Source organism: Ananas comosus, linkage group 3, assembly GCF_001540865.1.
Source record: "Ananas comosus cultivar F153 linkage group 3, ASM154086v1, whole genome shotgun sequence".
NCBI lineage: Eukaryota > Viridiplantae > Streptophyta > Magnoliopsida > Poales > Bromeliaceae > Ananas > Ananas comosus.
This window is the reverse complement of record NC_033623.1, coordinates 16,733,758-16,751,999: the sequence shown is the minus strand read 5'-3', so window position 1 is coordinate 16,751,999 and position 18,242 is coordinate 16,733,758. Positions and strand designations below refer to the sequence as shown.

At 36.3% G+C, this 18,242-nt stretch overlaps 2 protein-coding genes and 1 long non-coding RNA gene across 4 annotated transcripts; 1 reads left to right on the top strand and 2 right to left on the bottom strand.

Moving 5' to 3' along the window:
• On the bottom strand, nucleotides 1,467-2,269 carry LOC109707176. The gene is made up of 2 exons (XR_002215430.1): nucleotides 1,949-2,269; nucleotides 1,467-1,771 (listed from the first exon to the last, which is right to left on the bottom strand). It is a non-coding gene; the product is annotated as an uncharacterized LOC109707176 (long non-coding RNA).
• Nucleotides 4,191-8,192, top strand: LOC109707038 (protein BOLA4, chloroplastic/mitochondrial). 2 transcript variants are annotated; one of them, XM_020228087.1, is made up of 3 exons: nucleotides 4,191-4,712; nucleotides 7,040-7,107; nucleotides 7,791-7,877. In XM_020228087.1, exons 1-3 carry the CDS (start codon nucleotides 4,380-4,382, stop codon nucleotides 7,807-7,809), a joined length of 420 nt encoding a protein of 139 aa, XP_020083676.1. In that variant the 5' UTR covers nucleotides 4,191-4,379; the 3' UTR covers nucleotides 7,810-7,877. The 2 variants fall into 2 exon arrangements, with proteins under 2 accessions (XP_020083676.1, XP_020083674.1); XM_020228085.1 differs by having other exon boundaries at nucleotides 4,231-4,712; nucleotides 7,810-8,192.
• Nucleotides 13,041-16,036, bottom strand: LOC109707971 (abscisic acid 8'-hydroxylase 1-like). Its single transcript, XM_020229521.1, has 6 exons — nucleotides 15,633-16,036; nucleotides 15,063-15,384; nucleotides 14,437-14,865; nucleotides 13,928-14,105; nucleotides 13,531-13,637; nucleotides 13,041-13,407 (listed from the first exon to the last, which is right to left on the bottom strand). Exons 1-6 carry the CDS (start codon nucleotides 15,881-15,883, stop codon nucleotides 13,192-13,194), a joined length of 1,503 nt encoding a protein of 500 aa, XP_020085110.1. The 5' UTR covers nucleotides 15,884-16,036; the 3' UTR covers nucleotides 13,041-13,191.

Genomic DNA, 18,242 nt, shown 5'->3' with positions numbered 1-18,242 from the left:
TTTTTTACTTTAGTATCCTGTGATTTAAAATGTATCAAGTTAGTACCCTATGGTTTCTCACTTTATCACTTTAGTATCATGTGGTTTAAAGTATATAAAGTTAGTACCATGTGGTTTTGCACTTTATCACTTTAGTACCCCTGTGGTTTTAATTTTGTATCAAGTCAGTATCCTGTGGTTTTTTAAACCATAGAGTACTAAAGTGATAAAGTGTGAAACCACATGGTACTAAAGTAATAAAGTGTAAAATTACAGAGTACTAACTTGATACACTTTAAACCACAGAGTGCTAAAGTGATAAAGTGAGAAACGACAAGGTACTAACTTGATACACTTTAAACCACAGGGTACTAAAATAAAAAAATATGAAATCATAGGAGAATTTTTAAAGTTTTTCCTTTCTTTTTTTCCATAAGTAGAAAGGATATGTGGGACATTCAACATCATAAAAGCGCATACATTATTCTACTTGTATATCTGCCATTTCTTTCTGAGTTTGACATATCGGTAAGGTCCAATGCAAACGATCATGCAGGGTAAATTCCAGATTTCTCCAGAGAGAGAGAGAGAGGCAAGGGGAAGGGGTTTGAGATCGGCAGGGCTTAACTATATATTATAAATTATAAATCAGTCTTTTTTCTTTTTTTTTTGTAACAGGCACGCTTCTTATAGGATATATTGTGTATTGAAATGATAGTTTAAAAAATATTTGTTATTGTACTTTCATATAAAGCAGAGATATTTGATTGATTCCAACATGGAATAATTGTGATAGCAAAAATTAAATATTCCTAGCATAGGGTTTCCGGTACAGAAATAATATTCCAAGTAAAAGGAGACAAACTAGGGAGTAGAGAGCAGAGAGCATGTGCAGTTAAAGACCTAGAAGGTTCAATATTTTTTTAAAAATAGATAGCATGCTACCCGTTTCATTTATTTTATTTAAAAATAAATTTAGCTGGAAATGTAAATCAACTAGGATTCGAACTTAGATCTCGGGTACCAACCACCAAGTCCTTTATTTTAATGTTGAGAATGTTGAGAAGTAGGGGGCAATACAGTCGATTAACCCCTAGGGCAATACATGTTTACCTGTTTATTTCATTAAACTCAGTATATATATTTAGTTTTGAGTCTTCTCCTACTTCCAGCAGTAAAATTTTTTAAAAAATTAAGGCAAAAAAAAAAAAGAAAGACAAAAAAGAAATCCAAAATCTGTATTGCAGTGAATGCATAGATTAGGTATTGAGAACTATAAATAGAAATTTTAATTTGAAATTTGAAACTTATGATTTTACTGCCGAAAGAAATTGTTGATGATTAAATCGGATTGTTCCGTAAATTGCGAGCAAGAATTTCCAATCTACTAGTTGCACTGTAGCATTATATATATGTATTCCTTTCGAAAAGAACTAGTGCCGCTACCTAGCTATCCGCCTTACTGTTATAAGTTATAACTAATCACCTTATAAAAAATCCAAAAATTACATTGAGAATACACACATGTCACTTTCACAAACTAGTAGTCTTACTCCATAGTTATACCGTGCACGCTTTTACAAGGCACATCAAGCCATACGCGATAATCTTACAATCTTACTTTATGATCACATTCAAATAACACAGCTAGGGCTTTGTTATTCTATAAGTACGTAATAACAGCCCATGTACACACACACATATATATATATATAGTAAGAAGTCATCAACTTCGGTGCTGGCGAGACGAATCTCATTTAGCATGTGGAGCTGCAGGTTTAACACTTGAAACCTGCATCATAACTAATCAATCATACATGCAATCTGCAGACAAGTTTAATATATATGTGTCTCTGCCTTGAGAAAATAGAAAAATAATTATGAATTTGTTTCATGCATGCACACAATTAAAGATTTGAGTGCTGTAATAATTAAATTAGCTAATAAATGAGGAGGAGGTACGTAGCACCTTTGTCTCCTGTGGCTTCTGCACCACCTTCTTGTGAGTGGGCTTTGCTGCCGCAGCTTTAACTTGGGGCGGTGGCGCCTTTGTTGCCTGCGCTTGTGAAGACTGGACTTGAGGTTTATTGGCCTTCATCGACGCCATTACTTAATTAAGTAAATTGGATCAGTTAATCTGAACTAGTCGACCGAGCTCTCTCTCTCTCTCTCTCTCTCTCTCTCTCTCTCTCTCTCCGATCTCTCGGAGAGTTAATAATTAGCTCGATCAGCTGGCTTCGCTAAATTATAATTAGCACACAACATTCATTCGGAGGCTGCTGCTGATTTATAGCCTCCTGCTGGGAAGGGCCAGCCAGCAGTGCTTAAAGTTGGATAGTGGAGAAAACAAACAGCTGACAGTAATGTAGTAGCACATATTCCTACGGCTCAGCGAAAAAGACTGGTGGCTAGCTATTCTGTTATTGTAAACCAAAAAATCTTCTCAATCAATTCATCTCCTTGCCTGCCAAAAATGTCACTATAACTTGCTATGCTCGCGTATTAATTTTCTTTACGTCTATCGCAGATCACATATATATATATGCATGGCTCAATATCAGTACGCGTCCAATTCAACGCACAAAATATACCTATGTAGGGTCCAAAGAATATATTTGTTCTCTGAAGTGACCAGGGGGCAAGCAACAAGGTATAATCCGGTAATAATGCAAGACCCTGCCAATAATGCCGCTCACGACAGCCAGCATAAAAGAGTGCCTGCCCTCGCGTTTGGCATGAACGCATGAGAAAGACAACCACAAGGAAATTAAAGGAATAGACTTTGTACTTATCCAGACTTATTTGCAACCATATATACGCATGTCTCATGAATGAGAAAGACAACCACGAAGAATATATACAGGTTGTACTTGATTCAGACATTCACTTCCTATGCGTAATTGTGATTTAATTCTAGCTTAATTATGTTTAATTCTTGCTTAAGAACGAAATTTTTGAGGTTGATGCATCCTATAGAATAACCGAGGTATTAACCACTTGCTTGATAGCACTCGACCTTATTTTGAACTTCCAAATGTGGTGCTATATATTTGATGACTGGTGCTACAAATGTACAATATACTGTCCTATATCTTGCATATCCACCAGTTTTTTTATCAGAAAAAAAAATAAAGGTGTTATCTGAGCTAGTCCATATTTTTAGACGGACATCTGAATTCTAAAAAATATAAATTTCGCAATTGAACATTACATCGATTTTGATTTTTAAAATTGTGTAGAAAACTTTAACAAATTTGACTAGACGTACATGTCTGTTTCTATCAAAGAACTTGTGGAAGATTTCATCAAGTAGTGCAGCATTGTATTAATCAATTACAAAATATTCCGTCAAGATAGTTAGAAAGACTTAAATTTGGTTTGAAGTTTAATTTATAATATATTATAAAATACATGTATATATAGTAAAATTCAAATTTGTGAAGTTCAGGAATCTGCAGAAAATGCAAGCATGGCTGCTGCATATATAGTTCAGGCCCAGTTTGTATACATTTTTCACTTCTGTTCTTTTTTTTTTTTTTTTTCAGGATCTACATATTGTTTCGCTGCTAACTTTGGATACGTACAGCAACAGTAATCGCGTGCTTTGCAGCCATGGCTTTGATCCGCACGACAGCGTAATAGGTGTTCTTCTAACAGGATAATCTTTGCGGAGGCCTTTTTGTTTTTTGTTTTTTGTTTTTTTTTTTTTGGTTTGTCTTTTGTTCAAGGCCCTAAGACTTAAAAGAGGTTCTTTTAGTGATTTTTTACAATTTTTAATTTTTAGCTAAATTAAGTTTGTCAGTTAGACTAAAAACTTTGTCGAAAACCAATGATAATTTGGTTCAATTTTTATTCGGCCGATGATATTTCCTAACTGTTAGTGGTTAACAAAACCATTAGTTTTAATGGATATAATAATAATATAATAAAATAATATAAAATATATACACCCCTCAGACTCAGTTAGGGGTGGCAAAGTTCATCCGAAACTACAGGCTCAATCCGATCGACCCGACCTGGCCGCTTTGAATCAATCTCGGATCTCTAATTTATTAAACAGCTGGGTGATTTTATAGGTCTCGAACTGATGGGCTAAATTGACAGCGTGGTGGCGGATGAAGTTGATGAGTTGGTGAATGACTGAATGGTGAGAGCTAAACGGGTGGGGGGGGCGGGGGAGAAATCCGGCCCGATCGATTTTGAAAGGGCCCAACGACTCCGACTCTAGCCTAATCCAACCCCGATCGCATCAGTTTTGCTGGGAACTGGGATCGAGCCCGTCCGCTCCCTCATTTTCCTCCTCGGGATTTGCGGGAGTACCAGCAGCAAGCCAGCAAGCAGTCGTCGTCGCCAATAGGCCATAGCCGAGAGGCAGATCGAACGGGCGAGGGCGGGGGCGGATGAGAGCTCCGGCAGCGCTGGCGATGAGGCCATCCTCGTACTCATTTTTCTCGTCCTCCTCCTCTTATTATTATCCGCTGGCCTCTCTCTTTCACCTCTACCCCGCCAGACAATCCTCTTCTGCTGCTGCTGCTGCTCCTTCCCTAAGATTAGCAGCATCCCCTTCCTCCTCCTCCTCGTCCTCCTTCTCCTCCTCCTCGTTTCGAGGGAGGAGGGTTCTTCTCCCATCTCCCCCTCCCTTTCTGGTGAGGCGCCTCTGCAGCGTAAGGGCCACGCAAGTCTCCGACTCGGGCTCCATCAACTCCCCCATGATGCAGGCCATGGAGAATAAGGTCTCTCTCTCTCTCTCTCTCTCTCTCTCTCTCTCTCTCTCTTCTATCCCCTTTTGCTCGTCTTCATTCACCTGATAAAATTGGTCCTCTACTAAGTATCCGTTAGGATCCTCAATCTGACCGAATTTCTACTTTGTCAGAAGAACTATACTGATCAACGCTAATGAAGATAGTTCAATAGCCATTTGATTGCAGAATCTATGGGATTGTAAAAGCTTGAAAATTAGATGACTGTAGTAGCTGGTTTTATATTCTTCTGGGTAACCACTTGTACGGTGTGTCACGATGTCATGTTAACTTTCTGAAATCTGCTTCAAAATGTCATGGTCTTTTCCTTTTCTCTCGATCCCTTCTCGGAAAATTCAAACACTTGGTAGGGATGTGGGATGGATAGTCGTTTGAAGGCCTGTTAATATGTTGAGAAAGGCTTCTCTTGTTTATGAATGGAGCTAGATCGTTGCTTCGTTTTTTAATGGAGTCATTTAGGGCTAATCGTAATCTTTGATGCGTCTACACAACTGTAAAGTGTAAACTCTGAGGGTGACAATTGTTTTGCATTTGAAAGGTTTTGGACTTTTTTGGGAAAATGGGACTTTAAGATGATGTTTATTATGAACTAATTCCAAATATATCTCAGATTAAAAATGGGACTTTTAAGAGAAAGCTTATTTCCTTTATGACCTATGACCTTATTCTAAAAAAATCCTAATCTTCACCTAAATCGTGCATATATTCATCAACATGAGATCGAGCCTAATTTGTTTTGATCTAACCAGTTAAGACTTTTATGTCTATAGGGGACATGCTTCGACCAATTAATGTCTATATTCTCTGATGGCCCTTTGTTTGACTCCATAGATAGAGGTTTGGACTTCGGAGTTGGTCGGGGCAGTTTGCTAGTAGAAGTTAGATGGGTTTCCTAGTTGCTGCTTGTCTGTATTCATCAATATGGTGGAAAAATTGGAAAAGAAAAGGCAATGAAGAGGTGGGACAAAGAAAAATTCAGAAAAAAGGTTGAAAACAAAGAGAAATGAGCATATTCGGAGTACTAAATCTAGAGTAGGACAGAAGAGAGGGCCCTTATGTGTAGGGGCTCAAATTTCAAGATCCTATGTATTTTTTGGTTGAAAGTTGACAGTAAGGAAGAACTTTGTAAAACATTAATATAAGAATGTGGCACTACTCCATAGAGAAGATAGGATTAAGCCCTCACAACTAGAATATGCAAATACAAAAAATACAAATCAAATTTCCTTCCATCTTAAAATATATTTCTGAACACAAGCATTTCCCATAATCTAGGAACCTGGTGGCATGCTGTTAAATATTGAGGTAATGGCATAGTTTAGAAATCTGTTTGCTTGCTGTTACTTATAGTGAATAAAAATCTGATGATGCTTTAAACATGATTAAAGTAGTGCCCCGTTTTAGCTTACCACGCACCATATTAACTCACTGTAGTTGTGTGTTTGAGTAATCATTAGTCTCTCTAAGGGCTTGTTCGGTTCAAGGGTGGAATTGGAATGGATAATGGAATGGAAATGAATTGGAATGGTAATTGGAATGGCCCACTCCCCCAAGACGTTTGGTTTATTTGTGGATTGGGAATTGGAATGAGTTATTCACATTTTATTGTTTGGTTCGTATAAACTAAAAAAATTATAGGATACTATAATACTAATTTTACTCTCAAATATAAATTTATATTATTTAAAATTTATGAAAAATATAATACTATTCTCTAATAAGTTTTCCAAAAAAAATATCAAATTTATTTTTAAAAACTTTTATTGATGTGGGTTAGGGATAGGGTTTTGAGAGAGGATAATTTTTTATTTTTTTATTTTTTTTTTTTGATGAGAAAGGGGTGAAGAGAAGGAGGGTGAGATGGTCACATGGGCTTCGAGAACTTAGTGGGCTTCCGGAATGAAATCTCAATCCGGGCTAGAAGACCGGAATCAAGTTGAAGGCTAATAGGCCATTCCCATTCCAGTCCGGAATAGGAATCCCAAACCGATTCATGCGAGCCAAACAAAATTAACCGGATTTGATTAAACGGATTCCCATTCCATACCCAAAATGGATGAACCAAACAAGCCCTAAGTCTATCACGTGTAGTTAATGGAGACACTCCTTTTTCCTCTTTCTATATCTCATTTAGATTGGCGTTTTTGGACGTTCTATAACACTACATCTACATCATCATCATCATCATCATCTTGGTATGGCTGGTGATTCTTTAATTTTTAAATCATCGATAATCTAATATTTGCTTTAAAAATCTCTCTTTTTTTGGGTAAGTACTGATTTTCTTCTGGTTTTGGCAGATCAAGGAGCAATTGGAAGCTGATGTTGTTATTGTCAAGGATGCTTATGGTGATGGTCGACATGTCAGGTCTGTTTGCTTCCTTGATATCAAATACAAAAGATCTGCATTTCGGTCTTCTTTCTAATATTTTAAGCTGACTTATGTAACTCAACTAGCAAAAAATATAAGAACTTCATGGGTATGATGTTGTCTACAGTTCATAAACATATGTTCACTTCTTGTGGCACAATATGTTTAATTAGGATATTGTAAGATGCTTTTACGTGCCTCTGTATCTGTGAGCTTATGCAAGACTATATTATTCAAGCAATTGAACATCAGAACTCTGTTTTCTTATTGTTTATTCTAACAGAATGGTGGTAATTCTGCTCTACATCACCGTTCTAAGTGAGTCTCTGCATTTGACAGACTTTCAGTTCGATACTAACTTTATGTTTTCTTCTTCTTAATGATTAGAAATTAACCATACTTTCTTACATGGAGACTGATGCTCACATTACCATTCTACAGTTTCTTCTTGTTCAGAGCATGTTGGAGACAAGTAATAATTAGTGGCGGATATGAATATATCACGTCTTTCTTTCACATATTCCTGTACAAGTACTTTTCATATGTATGCTGCAATCTTCTTAGTTAAATGTCAGAACTTGCTTCCAATTGGTTCATAGGTGTTTCTTCTATAATAGCATATGTTTTTATTTAATGTCTAACCTTTGTGACTGAAATTTGGCAATGATGCTTACATTCAGTTTCGTGGTTGTGATGTAGCATTGACGTAGTTTCAAAAGCTTTTGAGGGACAATCTGCAGTAAACAGGCAGAGAATGGTCTACAAAGCTATATGGGAAGAGCTTCAGAGCACGGTGCATGCTGTTGACCAGATGACCACCAAAACACCTGCTGAAGCTGCTGCTGATAATTAATTTGTTCCATGTAGTAGGAATGCAACTACATCCTGGGTAATAGTTTCTTGTTCTGTTTCGAAGCTCCCTTCGTTTCATACTTTTGTTATTTATATATTCTGTAACAAATTGCCAGAGCACTTTGAATTGTATGCTTTATGTCCTTACTAAGATCAACTTGAAAAACTTTCAGTTTGTTAGCAATCTTATATTTTGTTTCCTTTAAAATATTTCTACTGGATTTTATTCACATCCAAATGATTTGCATCTTATTGGCATTTTATTCACTTCCATTTTTCTTTCTGAAACTTTTTCTATCGCTCTACTACATTGATACATTAAACATTAGTTGCTGAGGGTTATAAACAAACTTTGACTTGATTGTGGACCTTTTGTGGTTATAAGGACATTGTGTGGAGGGAAAATGAGATTAAATTGCTTTTGAGGGTTACTTGGATAGTTGAGAGAGAGAAGAAGAAAGAAAAAAGAAAACTTTTTTTTTTTTTTTTTTTTTTTTTCTCTCATTTGGACATGAAGGTGAAAAAAGAAGAGAAGATAAAGTGTTTCCTTATTTGCGAAGAGAGCAAAGCCATCCGAGTTTGTAAGGTGGGCTCACCCGGCTTAACTGCTCGTTTTTTTTCTAGATCCAAAATCAAGCGTTTTTTTGCAAAGAAAGAGGAATAGTTTAAGATGATAAATTGCTGATTTTCTGTTAGTTTGAAGACTATAAGAATTGCTGGCCTTGGCCAATTGAGTGATGTGTTTTTCCCATAGTGTAAGTGGGGATAAGACCGAGATGGTTCAGCACTGGAACTTGGTCTACAAGGGGCTTTTCTGCTTTTATCTGGAGCAGTGACCCAGACTTGATTTGTGTTGATCTTGGTAAGATTCTTGGACTAATGAATGATGCAACTATTAGTTTCGCAAAAACTGGGTCGATCTTGAGAAGCAGCATTCTCTACTTTGTAGATGCTGGCTAATGTGGTGTGCCAAATGAGATCAATTATGAAGCAGAGACATCAAAGTGTGAAGCTTTGTCACAAGTGGCTTGAATTGCTTTGGCTATGTAACGCCTTGTAATAATGTGATAAAGAATCTGGTGTCACGGCTGCACCGTATAACTTTTTATACTACCAGTTTTACCGCTGTTGTTGTAGGAAAATGCATGACATGCATTTTTTAAGGTGTAAAGCTTCCGAGTTCTGTAGAAGGCCGTTTCTCATGAGAACAGGGAATCTGAGTCTTGCGATTCGGGTATGCATATGAAAGATCTAGGAACAAATTCAGAGGAAAAAAAAGGGGAAAAGAAAAGAGATATGGAGATGCGGAGAAACATTTAAACTGCTCAATGGGGTAAATAATTTCTTCATCGTTTGAACACTTATCGTTGAGCTTTCTCTCCCAAGAGCTAAAACGAAAAATCTGTACAGGATCGATATTCCGCACGAGTTGTGATTATTTGTCTTCACAATTGAATCTGCATAGGCGATCATGTACATTAGCACGTCTATAAAAATAATATATAGTTCATTCATGCATCCATCTCGCTGCCATGCATCCGGCCGGTACGTCTTTTTCTCCTCCGCGAATCGAACGAACTGAGATCGAACGTACTGAGGCGGCCTTTGTGGGTGGGAAATAAGTCTAAAAAGACTGCAAAAAAGTCTAAGGGCGTATTTGGTTCACTTCTTTTTCATCCTGAAATCGGAATCGAAATGAGTGAATTCGTTTGTAGGTGTTTGGTATGCGTAAGTCCCATTCCGATTCCGATTCTCGAGTGAAATGGAAATCCCTCAATCACATCTTTTTCCAATTTTTCGATTCCGATTCCCGAGTGGAATGGAAATCTCCCAATCACCTCTTTACCAATCCAGCCTCTCACCTCTTTTTCCAATCTCCCGATTCTAATTTCCGAGTGGAATAAGAATCCTCCAATCACCTCCTTTTCCCATCCTAATCCGGCCTGAGAGGTCGGATTGAAAGTTGAATCCGGACGAAATAGATATTTATTCGGATTAAATTTATTTTTTAAATTTTTTTAATTAAAATTTAAGTTTAAACTTAGAAATTAAATTTATAATTTTAAATTTTAATTTGAATTTGAATTACAAATTAAAATTTAATCAGGTATTTTGAATCTAACTTATAAATTTGAATTTAAATTAAATTTTAATTTAAATAAAATTTTATTCAAATTTTATTTAAAACTTAAATTAAATTTATGGATTCAGATTAAATTTAAATTGTAATTTTAAATTTGAATTTGAATAAATCGAAATTTAGTTTTATATTTTGAATTATCCGCTCAACATCTAAATTTTTAATATTTAATATTTAATTTGAATTTAAATTAATATATTATAAAGATAAAGTTAGTATATTAATTTGATTACGCTTTTTATATCTACTTAAACCAAACACTGACAACGGAAATGATTTATTCCGATTCCAATTCAGGTAACGAACCAAATAGAATTAGGCAATGAGTCATTCCAATTTCAATTCCAGCTTATTTCGATTCCGATTCTGATTTCGATTTCAACTTCGAACCAAACGCGCCCTAAGTCTAGAATGTAGCATTTATATTGCTGATGTGGCCAATCAATCAAATTATTTTTTAAAAATTTATTTATTTTATTATGATTTTTAGAAAAAATATTTTACTGTATTTTTCTCTCAAAAATAAAAATGTGATCGGCTGGATATAGAAAATGTGGTGTAGCAGCTAGACTTCTCGTTGCATGCATATTGTATCCTCCGTTATTTCACTTGATACGTATAAATCATCATTGTTCTAAATATTTGACGATCCATATTTATCCTATATAATTGAGAATTAATAATTTCAGAGGAAAATTTGATACTAATTAGAATATTCTTTGACAATTTTAATGGAAGTTTTTATTTGTGTTTATTCTTTCTCAATTTATTTGATACCTAGCAATCGAAATGATTCAAAATCAATAAGTTTTAACGGTTGAAAATAAAAATTCGATAAAAAGTGGTGATATAGCATTAAAATTTTCGATCAGAAATATTGATTTTGTTGTAGATAGTATAAAGAATTTTGTATCAAAATTTCATCTTATTTAAATACTTCTATACCGTTAAACTTGAAAACGACATATATCAACCATTAAAAATTATTGATTTTGAATCCTTTCGATCATTAGATAAATGATATCACAAAATCGCAAAAATTATTTTCTAGAAACTTTGAATACCCTAGATCAAGTCTAATGGAGCCGATCATCGATTCGAAAATTTCATCATCGAAAACGACTCAGGAGCACGGAGGCCTCCGTACGTGCTCCTGAGCCGTTTTCGATGATGGAGCTTTCGAATCGACGATCAGCTCCGTTAAACTTGATCTAGCGTATTTAAAGTTTCTAGAAAATAATTTTTGCGATTTTTCGATATCATTTACCTAGCAATCGACTAGTCAATCGAAAGGATTCAAAATCAATAATTTTTAACGTGTGAAAATAAAAATCCTATAAAAAGTGGTGATATATCACTAAAATTTTCGATTAGAAATATAATCTTGTTGTAGATAGTATAAAGAATTTTCTATCAAATTTCATCTGATTTGAATATTCTACACCGTTAAACTTGAAAACGGCAGATATCAACCATTAAAAATTATGGATTTTGAATCTTTCGATCACTAGGTAATGATATCAAAAATCGCAAAATTATTTTCTAGAAACTTCAAATGCGCTAGATCAATCTAACGGAGCCGATCGTCGATTCGAAAATTCATCATCGAAAACGGCTCAGGAGCACGGAGCCTCCGTGCTCTGAGAGCATAGCAGCCCTGCCCTGCTCTCTCTCTCTCTTCTCTCTCTCTCTATATAATATATAATATATATATATATATTACTTGTGAAGAATTAATATTTTTAGAGGAAAATTTGATACTAATTAGAATATTCTTTGACAATTTTAATGTAAGTTTTTATTTGTGTTTATTCTTTCTGCATTTATTGCGTGTGTGTGTGTTGTTGGAAGTATGATTTGTTTTGATACCAATTGTTAGAAAAAGAATAGTATATATTAAATTAAAAATTTTATTAATAAAAAGTATTTAATTACATCCTGAGTCACACCCATACTATATATAGCTATTAAGTCATAACAGATAATAAATCTGATTTTCACGTTTGATAATTACAAATTCTAATCATAATCAAATAAAAGACATAAACTTATTTCTAACTATATTTTAATTAAATTTGAATTATTGTTGCAATATATATATATATATAGAATTAGGTTACTGTACTATTTATAGTACTGGAGCTCCGGTGCTATAGTTTTGTTTCAATCTTAGGGTATTCAAATTAACGATCCACACCGTTAAATATGATCTAGGGTATATGAAATTTTTAGAAATAAAATTTTAATTTTTTTCGACATCGTTTACTTAGTAAATAAATTATGTCAAAATGAGCGGTGAAAATTAAATAATCTTTAAAATTTGAGCATAGGACTTTTAAATTCAAGATCAAGAATGTTAACCTTAATCTAGATAGTTTAAAATATTTTCTACCAAAATTTAAAGAAATTTAGATTCTTCTACACCGTTGAACTTCAAACTCGCCATAGTAGCCATTGAAAATTGACAATTTTGAAATGGTTTGATCATAAAGTAAACTATGTCGAAAAAATATAAAATTTTATTTCTAAAGACTTTAAATACCTTAAATAAATTTTAACGGTGTGGATCGTTGATTTGAATACCCTAAAATCGAAAACGAGACTATAGTACCGAAGTCTCGGTACTATAGATAGTATAGAAGACTATCTCTCTCTCTCTCTCTCTCTCTATATATATATATATATATAAAATTCGAGTAGGGCTAGAATACTTTTACAAGTATCACCCAAGTGATACGTGTGTGTTTTTAGCCCTTGGATGGAGAGATGTGAGGTTGAAATGATGGTGGTAGGTGGTGGTAGGTGGAATAGTGTTTGATCCAAGGGCTATTTTTAATCAAAAAGTAGATCCAATGGCTAAAAACGTGATAGCAACATGGGGATGATACTTGTAAAATTATCCTAGATCAACTCTATAAAATTCATTCGGAATGTTATTGATAGTTTAAAAATAATATTTATTCTCAACGACTTTTTGACCATTAAATATTTAAGATTTAGTGAGATGGGTACAACAGTAACAATCCAAAGATAAAAGATTTATTAGTAAATAATATTTATATATTATGACGTGGGCTGACTTCAATCGTTCAAGAGCACTTGCGAGAGACTGTCATGGGTAACCCGTTGAACGGCAAAACAAAAGGTCCAAACTGTGTTCCGGCATCGGATCCGAATATCGAGCAGGTGTATTTGGTGGTGAGGTGGTGAAGCAGCACCAGCATCTCCAACTTGGCCAACTCGTTTCCGGGGCAGGAGTGCGTCCCATTCCCGAACGGCATGAACGTATGGGCTTTGGGAGCAGCCTGCGCCGTTGCGTGCATGGAATATATATGCATAAGCTAATTGTATTTAGAGAATATATATAATGCAGTATTAATATTCAATCTTAATTTACTTTCGACTGACTATATATGGTATTCGCGCACCTCGAATCTGGAAGGATCGAACTTTTCCGGGTCAGGAAAGTTGTCGGGGCTGTGATGGATGTTTCTGAATAGTGGCATCACCTTCCATCCTTTTGGTATGAGATATCCTGTTGGTTTTTGCGTATGTACACCAAAGCGGCAAAGATCTAGACTTGATCAGTAAGCGTGAAAAAAAAGAAAAGAAAAGGCAAGCATGCACGTATGTACGCCTGTAGCATCTGATCTTTACATTTTCGGACACATTTGCTGCGCAATTCTAAGTTCTAACATTCATGTAGATATATGTATGTGTGTGAGAAATATGTAGTTGTCTGAACAGAAAGCGTTCGGCCGTCACCTATATATATATATATATATATATATATGTACTAGGTACGTGTATATTATATGTACGGACCTTCAAACTCCACATCCTCGACGGCTTCTCTGAAGGTGAAAGATAGGATGGAAGCAACTCTCATTGTCTCCTGAATCACCCTAGAGGTCATCGGCATCCTCCTGGTATCGCCCCATGTTAGGCACTTTTCCCCCTCTTTCGCTTCACCTCTACTCTTCATGATGTCCTCTTGCTCCTCCTATATATAAATATATATTTATAATTTAATTAATTAATCAATCTCTTTAATTTGTATACAGTCAGATCTCGGAATGAATCTGAAAGGAATATATACCATCAATTAATTCATGCAGCTGGAAGACAGATTATTAGAAAGCGTAATAATTAATGGGACACATGCAGTTTCTTAATTGATTTGCAGTTATATATATATATATATATATATATATATATATGCGCAGGGCCAGGGAAGGATCTCCCTCGGCACGGGCCTGCACCTAATAATGAGCAGCAGCACCGCGGCCGGGTTATAATTAATGTTGCTGTTGCTGTTGATGTTATGGACGTACTGTTACAGCATTGAGGACGGTCGGATTCTCTGCGAGGAACTTGACGATCCAGGTGAGCACACTTGCGGTGGTGTCCCTTGCAGCAAAGATGACCCCCACGATGTTGTCCACGATCTGGGCATCAGTGAGTGCTTCGTTGGTCTCCATGAAAGAAGCAAGCAAGTCGCAGCTGCCCTCGAGATGCTCTGCTGCTCCGATCCCCTGCGTCCGCGTCCTACTCCTCCTCCTCCTCCTGGATGAGATAATGTTGGCCACGATATCAGCCAGCCGCTTCCTCGCCTTCATTGCCTTGCTGAAGGGACTTCCCGGCAGGTTGACGGGCATGGAGTTATATCCTTTCTCCAGAGCGTAGTAGCACCGTTTCATCTCCTCTATGTAGCAAATCTCTTCCTTTCCGAAGATGGAGAGCAGTGCCACGTTAAATGCGTACTGCAATTAAATTCCAACCAGAGACAAAACGATATATGTCAGGGAAAGCATGAGTGCCGGAGCAGCAATATCTTTTATTTATTAATTTTGGCTGGCTGGCTGGCTGGCTGGCTAGCTCGCTGGTGAGCTAGCTAGGATGGATTTCAGTACTGCTGTTCGAAAATGGGCGGGACGTTTGGAAGCAGGCACGCACTTACCGTCTTCATCTCTTGGAACGTGTTGACGATGCGGCCGCCCTCCCACGAGGCAAGGGTGCGAGTGGCGACTGCCTCGATGGCGGCGACGGAGTCCCGAATGGCGTCGGGCATGACAGCGCGGAGGACGAGGCGACGGAGGAGTGCATGGTAGCGGCCCTGCTGGAAGAAGATGGCCTGGGGACCCAGCATGCGCTCCTTGCTGGCTGGATACGTGGGTTTGAAGAGGTGGGCGTGCGTCACCAGCACGAACCTCGCAGCCTCCGGGCTCGCCACCATCACGCACGGGCAACCCAGTATGTGCGTCTTGAAGATAGACCCATACCTGCATATACATGTACGTTAACTTGTATTTAGTTTTGAAGTAATTAACACCGCAATGATCAACAGCAAATTTAGTTATGATAAATGTGCTCGATCGAGTGATTAATAATTAATCTCTAATTAATTATTTAATGACTTAATATAGTCAAGACCTAGATTTTGTCGTCTTGATTGCATACTGCCATTTGTAATTAAGTTGGAAAACTGATGTATGTATGTATGTATGTATGTATAGGAATTAATCCGCACCTTTTCTGTTTGAGGGCGAAGAAGATGTTTGGGTTTCTGGAGGTGTAGAGGTGGAAGGTCTCTCCGATATAGGGCCATCCCATGGATCCCGGAGGCAGAGGCAGCTTCTTATCATTATTAGCAGCAGCAGCAGTCGACGAGGACAAAGCTTTGAGTAGGATGCAGACAATAAGGCATAGGAGGAGGAGGACGGATGCTAGTGGTAAGAGAGGCAAAGACATGATGATCGCGGGATTAATGCCCGACTTCATATATATCGTCGGGCCTGCTCTTGTTAATCACCACCGCCAGCTACTCCCTTATCGAATTGAGAGGGAGTGGCGGCGGTTAATAGTTTTGGGAATGAGATGGAGAAGTTTGTATATATCGATCTATGACAGCGGGAGAAACGATTAATCTTATATTTGTGATCGATTCGATGGGTAATATCTCTTTCTCTCTCCCTATATATATATATATATATATATATATATATATATATATGAAGCGGTGGTGGGGTGGAGGGAGCGGAATCTCATCTCCAGCTCAACACTGTCGCAAAAGTTGTTTTTGTCGTTTCTGCTAGATACGCATGGAGGACAATTTTTACAATTCCTTCTATTGGAGGACTATTTTAATTTGACAATTCCTTCTATTGGAGGACTATTTTAATTTGACAATTCCTTCTATCGGTCTTCAACGTTAAAATTAGTAGGATTATATTCGATAAAATAAGAAATGATTCTATCTATTATAGCTTTAGTTTAGTTTTTTCTTTTTTTTTTTTAAAAAGTAAACTATATATCGAACATGCAGCAGATTTTATGTTGTCCAACAAGTTATAAATAGGCATGTAAGATTGTTAGTGTAAACTTGTTCTTGCAAGCCAAAACGATGGTTTAGGCGACTAATAGTACACCAACAAACTATTTCGTAAGTTTCATTCAATTTATGAGATGTCACTTTGAATTCAAACTCATAACTCGCTCGTTGAACCATACTTTCGTATTGATAGCAGGGATGTTGATGGAAACAGAAAGTGAGATATAAGATTAGATTGGAATCTTTAATATATAGTTAGTGTGCCGTTCACCTAAATCTATTAAATTCGGACAGAGAGATAATCATTAGTTTTTTTTTTTAGAGATAGAAAGCACGCTACCCGCTTCGTTTATTTCAATTAGAAATAAACTTAGCCAGAAATGTGAATCAACTAGGATTTGAACTTGAAACCTCGGATACCAACCACCAAGCCTTTTGCCATTTACTCTAGGGACGGTCGGTAAAAATAATCATTAGTAGAATCATTTTTTTTTTATAGTTTTATAAAAAGAAATAAGGACTGTATGAAAGGAAAGGCTGCAGTAGGATATTTAATTATTCGAAACAACTAATAAGTAAGAGAAATTTTCAAAAGAGAGGTAATGTGCCCATTATTTGATTTTACAACTCATTAATTGTGTTGCTGTGTTGATATGAAGTTTTTTTTTTTTTTTTTGGATATTTGCGATAATTTTTTAGGAGGATATTAAATTATGTGAAATAAAACTTTCAGATAATGGTACGTATTTTTAATATTTATGCTCATAAAGGATAGCAATTATCGTAATGAAATAATGCTAAAAGAATTTGTCACAAATGGTTAAGTGCCAATTCTCTCTTTTCAAATTAATTTTATGCACCGAAAAAAAAAACGAGAACCTTCATTTCTGAACTTCAACATACTGTGGATTTGATCACACTTCATTTGAATTCAAAAGACAACATTTATTAGTTTTCTTGGGTTTCCAATTTGATAACTAGTTAGCTAGCTAAGCTTGCTCCTACCTACCAGCAATAACTAGAAGGCAACGCTACCTCTATAATTCTTTTTGGATTGCAATTCTTCAGGTTTATCATTTAAAGGCTAATTAATTTCTCTACACTAATTATATCACTGTTGTTTAACATTAAGATGGTGGCTTATAAGATTAATTTCATGTCCTTTTGAATTGTAAGCGTCAGTATTTATCATAACTATATATATGCTGGAATATTGCTTGTAGAATTTTCACCAATTAATCTAGCGAGGGTAATGAATGAATGAATGAATGAATGTCCATGTCGATCAGGGCTTAATTGTACGTCCAATAAATTAGTCAGCAGATCGATCGAACAGCTTGCAGCTGGTATTAACGTATCAGCGATTAGCCTGTTAGCTAGGCTGTTAGAATGTACAGACGTGCTATATGTAGGGGTCCTAATTGTCAAATATACGAAATGCACTTATTTTGACCGCTCGGCTACTTATACATGAACATGCAAGTCGAGTTACGTACAGAATCTGTGTATCATGCATGTAAATGGCCTTGCGACGTTCCGTGCAGCAACCGACGTCCTAATTATTAGATCTAAAGGGACAACCGATCGACAGCTGGATAGCTTCGGAGCCATGGGATGAAGATGCAACGTATGAACGAACGAACGTACGTGTATATATATATATATTGTATATAGATGGGCCCATGCATGCTTGCTTCCTAAGGGATGGAATGGGTGCGTGTTAGACCCCACATTAATTTGTGGTTCAATTCCTATGTTTCTAGTCAATGGCACATATATATAGTTCTCGATCCCGACGGAGTACGTACG